This window comes from Vombatus ursinus, unplaced genomic scaffold (assembly GCF_900497805.2).
Source record: "Vombatus ursinus unplaced genomic scaffold, bare-nosed wombat genome assembly UNPS02015255.1, whole genome shotgun sequence".
NCBI lineage: Eukaryota > Metazoa > Chordata > Mammalia > Diprotodontia > Vombatidae > Vombatus > Vombatus ursinus.
The window spans coordinates 38207176-38224554 of NW_020955033.1; the positions used below are offsets into that span (position 1 = coordinate 38207176).

At 37.0% G+C, this 17379-nt stretch overlaps 1 protein-coding gene across 5 annotated transcripts in view; it reads right to left on the bottom strand.

Moving 5' to 3' along the window:
- The window catches only part of LOC114031886 (piezo-type mechanosensitive ion channel component 2), a 527965-nt gene that overhangs the window by 77821 nt on the left and 432765 nt on the right, over nt 1-17379 (bottom strand). For all 5 annotated transcript variants that reach the window (XM_027847078.1, XM_027847079.1, XM_027847077.1 and 2 more), the window contains 5 exons: nt 12665-12908; nt 7693-7789; nt 5071-5230; nt 2579-2668; nt 490-611 (listed from right to left, as the gene is read on the bottom strand). In XM_027847078.1, the coding sequence (XP_027702879.1) occupies nt 490-611; nt 2579-2668; nt 5071-5230; nt 7693-7789; nt 12665-12908 (713 nt within the window). The remainder of the gene's footprint in view (nt 1-489; nt 612-2578; nt 2669-5070; nt 5231-7692; nt 7790-12664; nt 12909-17379) is intronic.

Here is a 17379-nt window from a genome sequence, read left to right on the forward strand (position 1 = left end):
CACAATTTTAGATTCTGACATTAGGTGTCAATATACAATGTACATGTACGTGATTTGTTTATTTTAGAGAGTTTACAAGAACTAGAGAAAATTCCAGAAATGAATACATTACTACTTCTCTTTCCAAATCAACTGGTTCTCTGTCATTTGATTCTTTCTCCTCCAAAGATCCAGAAGCTAAAATGATATGTCTTTCTCCAAGCAAACTGACTCTTGAGCCAAAAAGAATGTATTGGTTTTGACCTGCCTGGCATAATGAACAGCTTTAAATCAGGGCTTCATTAAAGCTTTAAAATGCACTTTAGAGAACACCTACAAAACATCCTGACTTATTCAATTTATATAAAAAGGCAAACCTTGCACTAAAATAAATATACTGTCAATGTTAGGACTGAGAGAAACCCTTTCTTCACAACTCTACTGATTTCCAAATATTGTATGTGACTCAACTTCAAAGTAGCTGAATGGCGAGAAAATGGTTTGACATACTTTCATCATCCTCTTCAGAGACTCTTTGAAGACTCTGTCCTTCACCTGACTCCTGGGTCAAACTCAGCATTCTCTCTTTCCCCTTTTTGTATTTCTGTTGCCTGGCTTTAATGCGGTCCATTCTAATAAAAGGAAATATTAGCCTTTGATTTAGACAGTGATGTTTCTGAATGCAGTAAAAATCATTAACAGACTTTTAAATACTCTGGCAATTGTGTTAAGGCAGCCACAAAGAGCCCACTACCACCTTTGAAATTTATTACCTACTTGTGGGAATTTGAAGATGATGGTGGTGATAATAGTAAGTGAAAATAAAATGATACTCAGAATATCCCAAGTTAAACTTTATCCCTAGTTTATGTTCAGATTCCTGTAGTATGGCAATAGTGGACATAATAGCAGACCAGTAGAAGGAAGACTTCACACTAAGTAGTATGACCATGGGTGAATCATTGAACATTTCAGAGCCCCAATGTATTCATCTATGATATGGAGATAATGGTACAGAATAATTTCTATCTGAAATCTATCTGATCTGAAACCCATCAAACATAAATAGGAGAAGAATCAAATAATAACTGATATTTATAGGATCTAATTTTTCAAAGCACTTTATACATAGTGTCATTATTATTTCCTACTTGGAGCACAGAATATCAGTTTTGAAGAATGCAGACTTGTGTTTTCATTGGTAGAAGAACTCCCCATGAGAACTCTTACCTACCAATGCAGATCAGCACACGTTCATCAATTTATAATCTTAGAGAGTATGTTGGGGCATAATGGAATTAAAAGCCCTAAATGTTATCTAGGCTCTGGATTCTGAAACAAATGGGCAATTTACCTTGAGAATCTCAATGATGAAGAGGTCTGATACATTTTTTTTCTTTATTAAGGGAGTGATAGCAACATTGTTCACTTTTAAGAGAAAAATAAATACATTCTGAAATAATTTGGTCCAAATTTGGTATATGTGAAAATCAATTTTAAAGATAATAATATAAAATAATAATAATAGCAGCAATAATAAAATAATAGTAAAAATAACAATATTACTGCTATTGCTTGGATATTATAGTACTTTGTCATTTTTCAAGTACTTTCACATGACATACTGTCAATCTCAAAAGTGTAGATTTTTTATGAAATGATCATTATGTTAAAAAAAAAAAAAGGAACAGGAGAAGGCCACAGGTTCCCCACCCCTGGGCCCTAGGAGATGACTTCAGAGTAGAAAGGGCCCTTCTCTTTAGAATGGTCTTATTTAAGGACTATTTCATTTGATGAGTATTTTCCTGGTGATCCATGGCATTTTTTCCCCTAATCTGGATGGAAAAGCTGATGAAGCAGAACCTTTTTGTCAGTAATGCCTTAGACTTTTATCCAGATGATATCATATCATATCACCATATCTGAATATTGTTGTTGTCCTCTGTTCTCAAAGAGGACCGTGACATCAGGAAGGTGATGCCATGACTTGCAAGTGAATTGAATTTAAGTGAGAGAGGGCTGTGCAAAGTCACCAGCCTTACTTTCTCCTCTGGAGCCATCTGAGTCCAGTGGCAAGATACAGATCCGGACAACTGGAGATGCCTGTGCCCTCCCCTCCCCTCCCCCCGTATCTTAATTATTCCACTGCTAAAAAGTCTACTCCATGAAAGCACTAACCAGTGGTCTTGCAGAACAAAAATTTCACAACCCCATTGGGTAGACAGTTGATTTTTTTGTCTTATCCCATGTACTAACCTTATACAAATCACTTCGCTTTCCTAAGTATCAGAATACTCCTCTTTAAAGTGCAGGGGATTGTAATATATGACCTCTAATGCCCTTTCCAGCTCTAACACTCTAAGATCATGCCACCTTTTGAGTTCCCTTCACCACCAGATTGTGAATAGTACAGAATTAGTAATGTCTTGACAACAATCATGGAACTTCTAATTCCATGGAAAGCTTCATGGCAAGTGTCAAACTTCATCCAATCAGGATACTTAAAGTTAGACCTCTAGTGACTCTGGGGGCAGCTTGACCTCCCTTTTGGCATACTGGATTGCTACCCCATCATCAGAGAGAAATGAAGCATTCGTACTGTCTCTTTAGCTGGTCCATTGATTTTTTCTCTTCTTCCATTCTTGCTTTCACAGCCTTTACAATTGTAGCCTGGAAAAGTTCAGCACCTCTGAATAAAAATTCAGAAATAATACAAGATAAATTAGAACCTTATATTTGTCCTTCCACAAAAAAAAATATCAAGGATCAGAAACCATCATCTATAGTGGGGAAATGAGTCTAAAAATGAAGCCCTACAACCTCTTGGAAAGTGATATCTGTTTTCTAACAATTTACAAAAATTGTTCTTCTGGGTTGGAAGAAAATAGTATAAGTGACTTTATACACAGATGTAGTTTTATCCCCAGTGCTTAGAGAATAGTAAGCATGTAATAAATACTTTTTGACTCTTTGACTGAATGGGGCACAACCTACCACTTTTTGTCAGCAAGCTGCTTACAACTTGCTAGCCTATGGATAGAAAGGGGAAAGGAAAAAGTTATTCAGTACCTACGATGTGCCAGACACTATCTTAAGCACTTTACAAATATTATCTCATTTGATCCTCATAACAACCTTGTGAGGCAGGTACAATTATTATACCCATTTTGCAGTTAGGGAAACTGGGGCCCAGGATCACACAGCTAGTAAGTGTCTGAGGCCATATTTGTACTCATGTCTTCCTGTCTTCAGGCCCAGTGATCTATATAGCATAGTATAAAGGTAGTAATTTTTACTTCAAAAGAGCTGCACACTGATGCTAGATGATACCAAAGACCATTTGTCTCTTGAAACTTGCCTTAAAGAAAGTAAATATTCCAACATAGCCTTATTCAACTCTTACTGGGAAATGTAAAAACAACAGTTTTAACAGTAAAAGAGAGTTCACTAGCTTGTTGAACTTTAGTACCACTAGTTAAAGGTGGAGGGTAAAACCTGGTCTTCCTTTTAATATAGGTCTGTTAGTGGATTAAATATACTTCAAGACATTGCTCCAAGTCAGCCAGCCTGAGCTGCATCCTAAGGGAGATGTAATTCACCAAACTTTCTTCAGTCTGCTATGTTTGGCACACCCAGAAACAAATTAGATAATGAGCTCAGGAAGCAGAAAGCAATGGAAAGCACCCTTGTAAAGTAGGCAGAGCTAGGCTTGAAGTGAGTCCTACCCCAGGCACTTACTAGCCATGTGAGCCCTGGCAAGTCACTGATCTCTTCTGCTCTCAGTTTATACATCTGTAAAATGAGGAGTTTGAGCCCAATGAATGCTAAGTTCCTTCCAGTACTAAATCAATGATTTATGTTTAAGTCAGAGCCCTGAAGGAAGGGGTTGTAGGTAAGACAAGACCAGAAGTATCTCTGCCTGGTGATATGAGGAGTAAGGTATACATCTTATGTATACTGTGAGGTATACATAGACAGGGCTCTGGTACCACAGATCCCACACAGGTCTCTTTCATCTTTCTCTTTCTGCTTTCCTCACCCTCATATCAGGAGGGAGAAGTTGTTGAGAAAAGTAATGAAAAGGGCCTGAGGAGAAAGGAATACAAATAGTAGTAGCAAGAAAAATAGAAAAAGAAAAAAAAAGACAAAAATAGTGAGATAGAAAAGAAAAAACAAGGAAGAGTACAAGTATGAGTATACTGAGCTACATAATGTTGTGTAATAATTAATAATACATAACATACAGATCAAGCCATCCATCACAAGTTCCCTCTTCTGTGATTCACACGTCATGTAGCTCTCTGTTACTTATTTTCATCTCCTTTGTTTCAGTTTCTAGTGAAAAGGTAAGTTTACTTGCCAAGTCTAACCCCTCAGTTAAGGTTCTTGATCACATCCCCTGCTCTCTCACCTGGAAGATTGTGCCCTCCGTCATTCTATCCCATCCTTTACTCTTCAGTATCTCCTTATCCACTTAATCTTTCACTGCTCTCTTGCCATAAGCATGTCTCCTTCATCATCAAAATATCTTCACTTGACCCTAGTATTCCCTCAAGCCATAGTCCTACAGCTGATCTCTTTTCCATAGCAAAACTCCACAAAAGGCTGTTTATATCGATTGCTTCCATTTCACTTCACTTTCCTTTCTCAATCCCTTGTAGTCTGGCTTCTGAACCAATCACTTGACTGAAACTGCCCTTTCCAAACTTAACAAAATTCTCTCAACTATTAAATACAATGGTCTTTTCCTCATCCTCCTTCTTGACCTCTCTGCAGCTTCTGACACCATCAAGCACTCACTCCTCTGGGATAACCTCACCTCACTTGGCTTTCATGACTCAACTGACTGCTCTTTTTCAGTCTCCTTTGCTGGAACAACATCATCTTCCCATCTACCAAGTGCAGGTATTTGCCAAAGCTCTATTTTTTTCATTCTCTTTCTCTATATTTTCTCTCTTGGTCCTGGACACATAGTAGGTGTTTAATGAATGCTCGTTGAATGATGGTCTTATCAGTTCCATGGAATTCATTTATCATCTCTAAGATGATGACATATCACTACCAGTGATGACTTTTATGTAGACAATTTACCTTGATGCCAGAATTTGTGAAGCTTTTATGTCAGCAACCACGTGGAGGAAATAATAACTCATGAAAACTCTTCTTTGCAGCAAAAGGAATGCAAAACATATACTGTCCCAGATAATTCCAGCCTCACCACTGGGCAATTTACATTCCTTATTATCAAGAGCTATGACAGCAAACAAAGAAAGTCTGTGTTAGAATGAATATACGTAAAATCTTTTTTTATTGTTGTTGTAATATTTATGCCACAGACTCTGTTACACTTGGGAAATCACAGTAGAGCAAATAAACTATATTCTCTGGGTAGCTAGGAACTTTGGTACAAATGTTAATACTAATAAATTGCTTATATTTTAATCATAACCTACAAATACCTTATCCTTCAACAATTCATCATTGGGTTTTTTCAATCTGCAGACATGGATCATTCTCTTTCTCTTTTAATCACTAGGTAATGATGGTCAAACTGTGCTGTAACAGGAGCCTCTAAACTTTTTTGATTATGCACATACTCATAATATTCATATATTCACTTAGTTATAAATTATGCACATGTACTACTGTATGAATAATTACATATGTTATAAAACTTACCTAAAACAGAAATTAAGATAGGATACAGAATTGATCTTGGAGTTAATAGGGAGCCACTGAAGTTTACTGAGTAGCATGGTATGTAAGTGTGGCATGGTAAGACCTGACAGTTTAAAAAATCACTTTGGCAGCTATGGGGAACAGGAATGAGATCCTTGAGGGATGGAAATTAGCAGGCCATTACCATAATCTAAGCAAGAGATGATGAAGTCCTGGATGGGTTGTGGTTGTAAGTAGAGAGAAGGGACAGACCCAAGAGATACTGTGCTGGTAGAAATGATAATTTGACAACTGACTAGTTCTGTGGGAATAATGATGCATTGAAGATGACACCAACGAGGGCAACTTTTATAACTGGAAGAATGGTGGTGCTCTTGACAGAAATAGGGAATTTCCAAAGAGGGATGGCTTTGATGGAAAAAGATAATATATTAAAAGTTGCAATGGGTACTATAATTCATCCATGCTTGTTCATACTGTGCAACTTTGATTAATCAGTAAGATGAGGTTCTGGAGGCAGAATACAACTTCCAAGGGCTGCCTCCCACAGTCATGAGATGATCTGGGGGCTAGAAGGTATGCATGCTGGAAGTGGAGTTCCCAATGATATGCACACGACTGTGTCTGTGGGTACCTGGGTAGTTGTTAGTTAATAACTGTCCCAAGGTACTGGTGACTGGTATAGAAGGGGGAAGCTGGGAACCTGAACATGGGAGGGAAGAAGGGCAGAGATAAAGGTAGGCATGGCTGTGATGGAGAGAAGATCTAGGATTGGCTAGCATAGGGAGGATGGGATGGGATATGCCTTATCTCCCCATTCTCTGATTGATTGATTATGGAACCCTTGGGTCATGCCTCCAAGCCAGAACACTGTTCTAGAGCATTGTTGTCAAACCGAAAAAGAAATGAAAGCCACTGGGGAGGGTGAGAATGGGAAAGGTCTTAATAGGAGAAGTATTTCTACTCTACATATGCTTGCAATTACCATTTCTGTGATTGTTTGCAATTGTCTCAGTGAGGTTCTAGTGGTGCTCAAATTAATAATCTTTCAAATCACCAAGGTTGTGGTATAATTATGTATGACTGGTTGATGAGAGAGGAAGGAAAGAATGTTACAAATGGTCCCAAATTACCCATCAACCATCCCTAGAGTGGTTATAAAATGGAGTGGGTTGTAGGGGTTTTTTTCACAGTTTCTCAGAGCACACCTGAGTTTGCAAAGTATGAACCTTAGGTGCCCAGAAGCTTGATCAAAGCTGCTAGGAGAAAAAAAAACAGTTTTAACAACAGTAATAATGGAAATTGTAATTTAAATAGAACTTTAAAGTTCTTTTAAAATTATATATTTTGTTTTGACATAAGAATCACTTCCCAATAAACGATCCCATTGTAACCTACCTTAAAAAAATGAGAAGAAACCAACCCAACAATTGAGACTGACAGAGTACTATTTCACTCTTACAGTTAACCATTTTTTTTTGTTAGGCAATTGGGGTTAAGTGACTTGCCCAGGGTCACACAGCTAGTGAGTGTCAAGTGTTTGGTCTGAGTCCGGATTTGAACTCAGGTCCTCCTGACTTCAGGGCCGGTGCTCTCTCCACTGCACCACCTAGCTGCCCCGTTAACCAATTTTTTTTAACAGAAAGGACTTATGCCATACTTTCAGGCCTGTGGGATCAACATTCTTCCTATTTCATTTCAATGTCTTTTGTGTTTCTGACACCAATATGGTAAGCATGGAGCCACTCATGGCAGCAGGGGGTCACCATGCTCCCTAAGGAGAGGTGAACTGACTCTGGTTGGAAAAATGGAGCAGGTTTAAACTTCTGTCCTAATAAATATTAAGATTGGGTCCCTCAGTAATCACTGTAGTTCCAGCCTAGGTGCCCTATCTCAAAAAAAAAAAAAGATGCTTTGCATTATTTTTCAAGTTCGGCCAACAAAACTCCCAAATAAAGCAATATGCAATTCTTCCTGCACCTCTCCTACTAGCACCATAACCCCTTTCCCCCCACAAAATAATATAATACTTACGCATTTTGTAGCCTTTGACTGTACAGGCCAGGCTGAAGGCTTGAATCAACCAGCAGCTGTTGTTAACCAAGGACTCAATGTAACCACATGCTCCAATCTGTAAAACAAATGGGAAAAAATGAACACACAGACTATACACCAGTAACAAATGTTCGTTGGTCAGGATACCCAGAAGATTCATGAATTTAATCACAACTGACTGTGGTTCATAATATATGTTACTAAATTAGAGGCAGATACTGCCACTCCGGTCACTCAGCAGTAGTAAGTGGGATGATGAGTGAGGCATAGCTGTTTTCTGAAGAGATTCAGCTCCATGGAGTGGAATGAAGCCAATGAGGGACCATCATTCACAAAAGCTTTTCTACCTTTGCAGAAAAGAAAGTCTGTAGACTTTTTGATAGGTTAAATTTGAATTTGAAATGGCTAACAAGATAAGCATTTCCCTCAACAGAACATATTTTCTCAAACCTAGGATACTGATTTGGTTAGGCTTTTTTATGGAGCAGAAAGAGAAGCCATATTGATTGCCACAGGGAAAAACAAATACATCTGTTCATAAAAAAGAAGCCATAAAACGTGCTTCTTTATAGTCCTCTATGGTCGAGGGTAAATTTTTTTTCATATTATTATTATTCCCTTCCTGGTTTTGAATTCTAGTAAACTTAATAAATAAATAAACTTATTATTTCCTGTTCTTGTCTCATCTTTTCCTGGTTCTGTGATTTCGGTCAGCTTATCAACTATTATGTCAAAGTCTCTCCCTTCAAAGCCTAATTCAGGTATCCTTTACTCCATGAAGGATTCTGTGATCCCCTTCAGCAGGAAGTGATCTTTCTCCCTGTTCAAATTTCTCATAACACTTTGTGGCTCTCCTTTATAATTTATCATTATTTTGCATTATATTTATCATATATCTATGGAAAAAGTCATGCCAGATTACAATCATTTCCTCAAAAAAATGGAATACTAGACTGGTAGATCAGGGGAATGATACAGAACCAATTTGTCTAGATTTCAGTAAAGCATTTGATAAAGTTTAACATGTTATTTTTTTTATAGAAAAGGTCAAAAATGGATTAATGTCCAGTTAGGTGAATTCAGAACTGGTTAAATGGCTATCTCCTAAAATTAATAATTAATGGTTCAATATCATCTTGGAAAGAGGTCATCAGTGGACTGCCTTGGGGAATCTGTGCTAGGTTTTTTATATTTTGCATTTTTGCCAGTGACTTGGATCAATGAATAGATAATAACAATGATAATAACTAACATTTGTATAGTACTTACTCTATGCCAGGCACTGTGATAAGTGCTTTACAATTATTATCTCAATTGATCCTTACAACATTGAAGGTAGGTGCTATTATTATCCCTATTTTCCAGGTGGGAAAATCTAGACAAACAGGGGTTAAGTGACTTACCCAGGGTCACAAAAGTAATAAGGGTCTGAGGCCACATTTGAACTCAGATCTGCCTGACTCTAGTCCTAGCACTCTTTCCACTGAGCCACCTAGATGGCATGCTTATCAAACTTTCAGTTAATGTAAAACTTAGAGAGTTTACATTGAAAAACAGGATTGGTATATAAAAAGATGTCAACACTCTATAATATTGGACTGAATCTAATAAATAACATTTATCCTTGCTCAATTTCAAGTTTTACACTTCAGCTAAAAAATCAGTTTACAAGATTGGAGAGCCATAGCCAAGCAGCAGTTTAACTGAAAAAAAAAAAAGGACTCAAGGATTTTAATAAGATGCTGTTTAAATAAGATAAATAAAATAATATGGTAGACAAAAAAGTGAATGTGATTTTAGGCTCCTTTGAGAAATATAGTATCCAGGACTGTGCATCTAATTCAAGACCTCATTAACAATGGGGAACTCACTACTTCAGAAAGATACTCATTTCATTTTTGGGCAGCTCTAATTGTTATAATTTTTTCCTCATATAAAACTGGAAAACCACATAGGAAGACTTGTGTTTATTCTAACCACCCCCACCCCTTGGATGCTTGTTGCCTGTGTGACATCAGGTAAGTCCTTTTAACTTCCTGGATCTGTTTCCTCATCTACAAAATGATGGGGATGGACTAGAAGGCTCCTAGGTCCCTTCCAAATCTGAATCTTTGATCTTTTGATCTGTGACTAGGGAGATAATGGTTCCATTGTATTCTGTCTTAGTCACACTTTGAGTATTGTTTTCAGTCCTGGATACCATATTTTAGAAAAGTCATTGATAACTTGGAGAGTATTCAAGGAAAGATGACCAGAAGGGTGAATACCATTGTTATATCATAGGAGAATCAGTTGAAAAAACTTAGGATGTTTAAGCTTAGAGAAGATCTAGTGGGAACACGATAGCTTTGTTCAAGTGTTTACGGGCTTATCAGTGTTTCTGCTGATTATTCTAGATGACCTCTGAAGACCCTTCTAGTCATGAAAATTTGTGATTTAAAGCTGTCTGAGAAAAGGAAAAAAATCTTACTCAATCTTTGAAACAGATACATAGAAGGTGTTCCCTTAATTGACTGCAATGAGAATGGGTATTTCTGAAACATTTCTTCTTAAAATTAGGGGCAATGTTGTGCTTTCCAATATATTAATAACAAGTTAAAATTATAAAAAAAAAGTTTACCACATTCAAATAAGCTCAAAATAAAATGCTAACCGTAGACCAAGACTTCTAACAATTGACAATTGAATTTATAGAAACTTAGAGATGGAATAGATTTGTGATCATCTGGCTAAACATATACACAATTAATAAAGCCTCTACAACATCTGGCAACAAGGTGTCACCTAGTCTCTATTTAAAGACCTTTTTATAGTGGAGAACTCATTACCTCAGAAGGCAATCCAATCCACTTTTGAATAGCTTTAATTGTTTGGAAATTTTTCCTCCTATACAAATGAATTGCATCCCCTAGAAATCTATAGATTAGATGTTGATGTTAGATACTGGAATTGAAATAGTGCCAGCACAACCAGCGTCTCCTACTTTCTAGGAATAAGCTCACCCAATTCAGATCTCATTTGTGTAGTAGGAAACCTTAGTAGTAATGAGATAAGGATGACTTAATATTAATTCAAAGGGGTCTTGAGAAATACTTTATTTCTTCCAAAGAATATGTTGTTTCACTTTGGCATGGAGGTAACATAGGGTTAGTTCATAAAGGCTATTCTACTGCAGCACAAACTTTGGAAATTTCTACCAAACTTGAAAGGCTTAGACTATGTATGGGCTCAGGGGCAATCTATATCAGTATTTTTTAAGGACCTGCCAAGCTAATTATAAATAGGCTTATTACCAGAAGGTTTTTCACCAAGTGATACATTTTTTTGTTGTGTTGTTGTCATGATAACCCATAAATTACACAAAATTACTGAACAGTCCTCATCCTGTGTGGCCTTATTCCATATCTGTAGAGCCATTGATGAGTTGAATGGTGGTGGGGAAAAAAGTAAAAAATGTATTAGTAGGACTAATAAAATTCAGTACTTTTCCCTTCATATTCTTTACTTTCAAGTTTTCCTAGAAGCAGTTGTGAGGTCTAAGTGAGATAGTCTGCTTTCTTCACTCCTAGATCCAGCAGTTCATCACTATCATGTCCCTAAGTGCCTTTAAAATGCAATGGTTTTCTGTAGCCTTTTTCCTTTTCCTGCTAGCTACTGTCTTTTTCTCTCATGCACTTAACCCCAACACACTTTCTTCACTAAACGAAGACCTAGGGTTGTAAGAAAGTCCTGAATATGCATTGCCATTATTTTTATTATTGATAAGAATAATGGAAATAATGTGGCCTATTCATAAAATAAATTATGCAGGAAAGTATGAACAGCTACACAGACTTTGATCTTATCATTAACATAATAAGATATATGCCAAAAACAAATCAAATGAGTTTCATAGTTAGATTGCCTAGTGAGCTCATTCCTAAGTAGTTTGGAGGAAGGGAAGACAGGAGAGAAGCTAGCAATCACTGCATCATCATCCCTCTAATGTACAATCAGTTACATACTGACATGTAAGTAAACTACTCCCTTATAGCAATTGATTTTTGAGTTAGGGTCATTATTTGGAAAAGTGTTAACCCTTTGAGCCCATGAGAGGATCATTTTTAAGCTTGTGGAGAAGTAAATAACTCAATAGTATGTTTATAGTCTAAAAAATACCTTTATATCATTCCCATTACTACCAGGGAGTAATTGAATTTTCCAATACTTCAAGAGATACACTTACCTTCAAATTTAAGATTAGTATTTTTCCCATCTGAATATTAAAGCATATTCATCAATCAAAAAAAAAAACCCATCAAACCACACTAATGGGCCAGCCTACTCTATTTTTGCTTTTGGCTTGGTATCGCGTGTTCGAGGCCAAGCTGTTTTCAGTGTTTCTGTTTCTCCCTCCTTCCATACAAAAGATGATGTATGTACATCCTTACATGCTTTTTAATAGCTTGTCTCATACTGTTTCCATCACATAATAAGGGAAGAAAATTTAATACTCTCATAGTTCTCTAAGAAAGATCAACATTTCTAAGCCAAAAAAAAATCACACCTGCTAAATTCAGGGACTCTTCCATTCTAGAAGACGAGGAAATACTAATACACAGGGGCACAATATCACTTTTTTGCAAGATAGATATTTATAGCATTAGATTTAGTTGTATCAGTTGTGAATATTTTTAAAAGAAATACCTCACAACTCATTTCTATAAGTGCATTTCCATGTGTTTCACAATCATGGACTGGCTCTACTTATTTAATACAGAAAAACAAGTAAAATAAATAGTCATTGGGACACCAAATTGGCAGCATCTGAACAAACTGCCACAAGATCTTGGGTTTTTCTGAGAACAATATGATGCAGCAAAGGGCTTTTAATAACCACTGAATGGATTGTTTACTCTTAACAAATAAACCACAAATGTGTTATGGGCTGAACTACAACAGTGCCACTTACTGACAGTATATTTTTCATTGTAATCACAAAAACATTGTACGCAATCAGCCAGTCCCAATAGCGGAGGATGCTTTTGATGGGTTTCAACAGCAAATCTCCCCCAAACAGCAGGAAATAGAAACAGGCCACCAAATAACCCATGCAGAATATGCTGATCCTAGTGGTTCCAGTAATGAAGATGATTGTAAGAACAAACCAGAAGAGATAACTAAAGATAACCACTTTGTACATGTCCAAGTAAGACCTGCAACACAAAAACAGGACAATGAAAGAAGAGTCAGCAAAGTTCTACCTCAGGGCGATAAAATCATATTCACCATTTTGCTGTGAACAAATTTTTCATCAACTTTTAAAAAATAATAAAACTCTATGGTTAGCTCAAATAACCAAAGTCCCGTCTTGTCCTCTCTTAAGATAGTTTAGTGACTTTGCAAGGGAAGGACTTCTACTATTCAGCTGTCTTATCTGCAACAATAAATTGGATGCTTACATTGTTGTTTTTTGTGACTTCTTTTGCCTTTGCATTGGTTGTAGGTCTCTAAAAGAATGATTCAAATTTTCTTTGATGGATAATCTGAAAATGTTAGATTAAAATGTATTTCTATTGTCTACACAAGCTCATCTAGGGGCTAAATGCAGAGATTTTTAATAAAGGCACATAGAAAAATCACAATGGTACTTCCATTCACCTTCAAATGCCTGAAATTTTCTTTGAAAGCTTCATTATTTTTTTCCCTTAATAGCATTTTTTCCAATTACATGTAAAAATAGTTTTCAACATTCATTTCTGTGAAATTTTGAGTTCCAAATTTTTCTCCTTCTCTTCCTTCCCTCCTCCCTTCCCAAGACAGCAAGCAATATGATATTGGTTATACATATTGTTTGGTTGTTTTCCTTGTATCTCAAAGAGGACCAAAATGACATTGCTATGCTAGCATCAAGTTTCAGTGTGGCTGATCAGACCAATACAAGCTTGGGTGGATTCTGTAACTTTGTGCATCTTGCATTTCTTTTGAGCTATTTCAATTTTGCTTTGCTCATAGAGCACAGCACCTTCTCTGATGTAGGCATGCAATGCTAAGCAGTCCTGTGCCAGTGTCCCCTATGTCACACAATCAATTCCAAAGTTCTTAAGAGGGACCTTGAGAGTGTTCTTGTATCACTTCTTCTGACCACCATGTCAATGCATGCCCTGTGTGAGTTCTCCATAAAAGTCTTTTTGGTAAGTGTACATTTTACATTTGAACAATGTGGCCAGCCCTTCAGAGTTGTGCTTTGTTAAATATATTTCCACATTAGTCATGTAGTGAAAGAAAAATCAGAACAAAAGGGAAAAAACCACAAAAAAGAAAAAACGAAAAACAAAAATACATTGAAAACCGTATGCTGCGATATGCATTCAGACTCTATAGTTCTTTATCTGGATGTGGTTAGCATTTTCTATATGAGTCTTTTGGAATTGTCTTGGATCATTGTATTGCTGAGAAGAGTGAAGTCTATCATATTTAATCATCGAACAATGTTGTTATTACTGTGTATGGTGTTCTCTTGGTTCTGCTCACTTCACTCAGCATCAGTTTATGTAAGTCTTTTCAGGTTTTTCTGAAATCTGCCTGCTCATTATTTCTTATAGCACAACAGTATTCCATTGCATTCATATGACACAACTTGTTCAGCTAGTTCCCAATTGATAGGGAAAGCCTCCTTTTTGCATGGCTAAGACAATTTTATCTGGTTCCCTTTGAAAGGGAAACCTTTTTTTTTCAAGGAAAATTGGGAAGGTGTCCTACTATTTCTGTGCTCTGGTACCCATCTACTGGTTTTTGAGAAAGTCACAGGCGCTCTAAAGAATTCTCCTGATAGGGAAGTGGGGGGAGGTGGGAAGTATGTTTAACCCTTGCTCCATTAGATTTTTTCAGACTGAATGAAGCTAGTCTTCCATCTCTGGCTCCATATGGAATTTGTCTAAATTCTCCTGGTACCACTCTGGCTTCTGGAACTATAAACAGCTACCTCACATATTCTCCACCAGACTATGCATGACCCCATTTATTAAGAGATAGAGAATTGGTCCCTGCCTGAAATTCCTATCTTCCATCATTTAGCTGAGGGCTTGAATTCCTATTATTAAGCAAATACTACTGAGACTAACACTAGTTGTTAGTTTTAACACTAAACTCTTATCATCCACTGACTAACAACACACTGAAAATGCAGTCAGTCAACTTGAGAGAAGAAGAGAACAGCTTGTGAAAATGAGGGGCTTTGGAGGGTGCAAGCATTTATGCCCTGCCAGATGTTGGGGGAAGCATGGAGATGGCAGAGCAAGAGAGGGCATATAATTTGTAGGTTGGTAGGGTCAGATAATTTTATTAAGAGGTAGAGTGTCAAAATAGAGAGCTGGCTTGAAGGTAGGAAAACCTACATTCAAGATCCATTTCTAACTCATACTGGCTTTATAACCCTAAGCAAATCACTTAATATCTCAGAGACAAGTAACTTTCTAAGACTGTAAGTCTGTGAATTGCAAAGAAGGTGCCAACTTACATTAGTAGAGAGCAATGTTCTCTCTAATTTTTTTTTTTTTTACTGTTGGTGGTTTTTTACTGCTCTGAGCAGAAAATTTTTATAAGATCTGACTACTGCTTGGTGCTTTAAAAAGATCACATGACCAATCCAATGTCAGCTAATAAACGAATTAGAATAGTAGAACATCAGGAAAGGAAAAACAGCTGTGTAAATAATGACCTAAAACCAGCAGTGTTTTCAAAAGAATATTTCAACAACTCAGTATGGGTGGAAGCAAGACTGCCATGTACCCACTTAGCTTAGACAACACATTGGGAGAGGGGATTTTCTCACCTGGGAATTCCCTACACCAGTGAAATCAAACTGTATCCTCTGTTTGGCTTTCATTCACTTCACAATCTGATCTTTTCCTACCTTTTTGGCCTTCTTAAACTTTAGGACTCTCCATGTACTCTGTAATCTTTAATCTAATGACACTTTCATCACATATTTCAAGACACAATTTCTCAAATCCATACCTTATCAGTGGCTCTCTTCCATGCCTTGAATGCTCTCTTTCTCCTCTCTACCTTGTAGCTTCTCTGGCATCCTTCAGGATTCAGCTCAAATCTTACTTTCCCCAAGAAATATTTCCTACTAGTTTTCTCCTCCAGTTTAATCCCCTCACCAGTAGTGCCTCCTCTGAGGTTACCTTCCGTTTGTATGATACATATATTGTATGCATATTAGTTGCTGTCATGTTTTCTCCCTATTAGAATTTCAGTATGACAGCATGGAATTTTTTTTCTTGCCCATTTTTGTATTCCTAATGCTTAGCACAGTACTTAACTTATTTCTTATTGTTCGGTCATTTCAGTCGTGTCCAACTCTTCCTAACCCCATTTGGGGTTTGACATTTCCTCTCCAGCTCATTTTGCAAATGAGGAAAACTGAGGCAAATAGTGTTAAGTGACTTGTTCCGGGTCACACAGCTAATAAGTGTCTAAGATTGTATTTGAACTGAAGTCTTTCTGACTCTAGGCTCAGTGCTCTATCCAATGAGCCACCTAGCCATCCCAATTAACACATAGAAAATACTCAATAGATGCTTGTAGACTTAAAAAGTACCTTATTTTGAAGAGGGCCATGGGATGTAGCTTTAAGTGGGTGCATGATATACTCTTTTGACTTTAACTGTCAGGTGCCATTCATTGAAAATTAGGTGCATAAAAATATAAAAAGACAAAGACTTGTGTACCCTTTATTTTATTGTATATATCTATGTTTAGTAGTTGTTGTACAAAGCTAAGTAACTTCACTGGGTATAAGCATCAATCCACTTATGTCTAGTATATTTTCTGTGCAGTCTAAACACTTGAGAAATGACTACTGGTAATCCTTTATTTGTGGAACTATATTTTTTTTCTTTCCTTGAAGAAGGAATGCCAAGTCGAGATTTAAATCTTTAAGTAAGCCCTAGCAATTTTTATTTCTTCTGCTTTTCAGTCAGCTTCTCTTGAGGTAGAGTGCTTTGAGTAAGGTACAGGAGTGTTCCTGCTCATGAGTCTACCATCTTAACTCAGCATTTTCCATTACAGTATATTCCTATAGCAATTACACATTTCCATAGTCTTTTGAAAGTTAACAAATATTTTCTTCACAACTACCTGGTAAGGTAGGCAGGGGTGAGTATCATTTCTGTCATTCTATATAGAAGGAAACTGGGACACAGAGAGAAGAGGACTTGCCCCAGGAGGGCCTTCAACTTGCAAACTAGTTCAGAGTTTTCTTTAGGGTTGTTGTGACTAAAAAATACATCAAAATGGGCAGCTAGGTGGTGCAATAGATGGAGCTCTGGCCTTGGAGTCAGGAGGACCTGAGTTCAAATCCAGTCTCAGACACATGACACTTACTAGCTGTGTGACCCTGGACAAGTCACTTCTTAACTCTGATTGCCTCACCGAAAAGAAAAGAAAATACAACAAAACAAAACAAAACAAAACAAAAAAACCATCAACAGGTCCAAGTTCCAAGCCCATTATACCAAGAATGTTTTGATTCTAGATAAAATGATTCCAATAAAAGAAATTCTGCCCAGATAATGGCCTCTCTTCTTAAGAGAGGAAATAGTCTTATCAAAAAACATAATGAGGAAGTTTGGTCATACATCTCTCCACTAGCAAATCTAGTCATAGAGATCAGGGTCA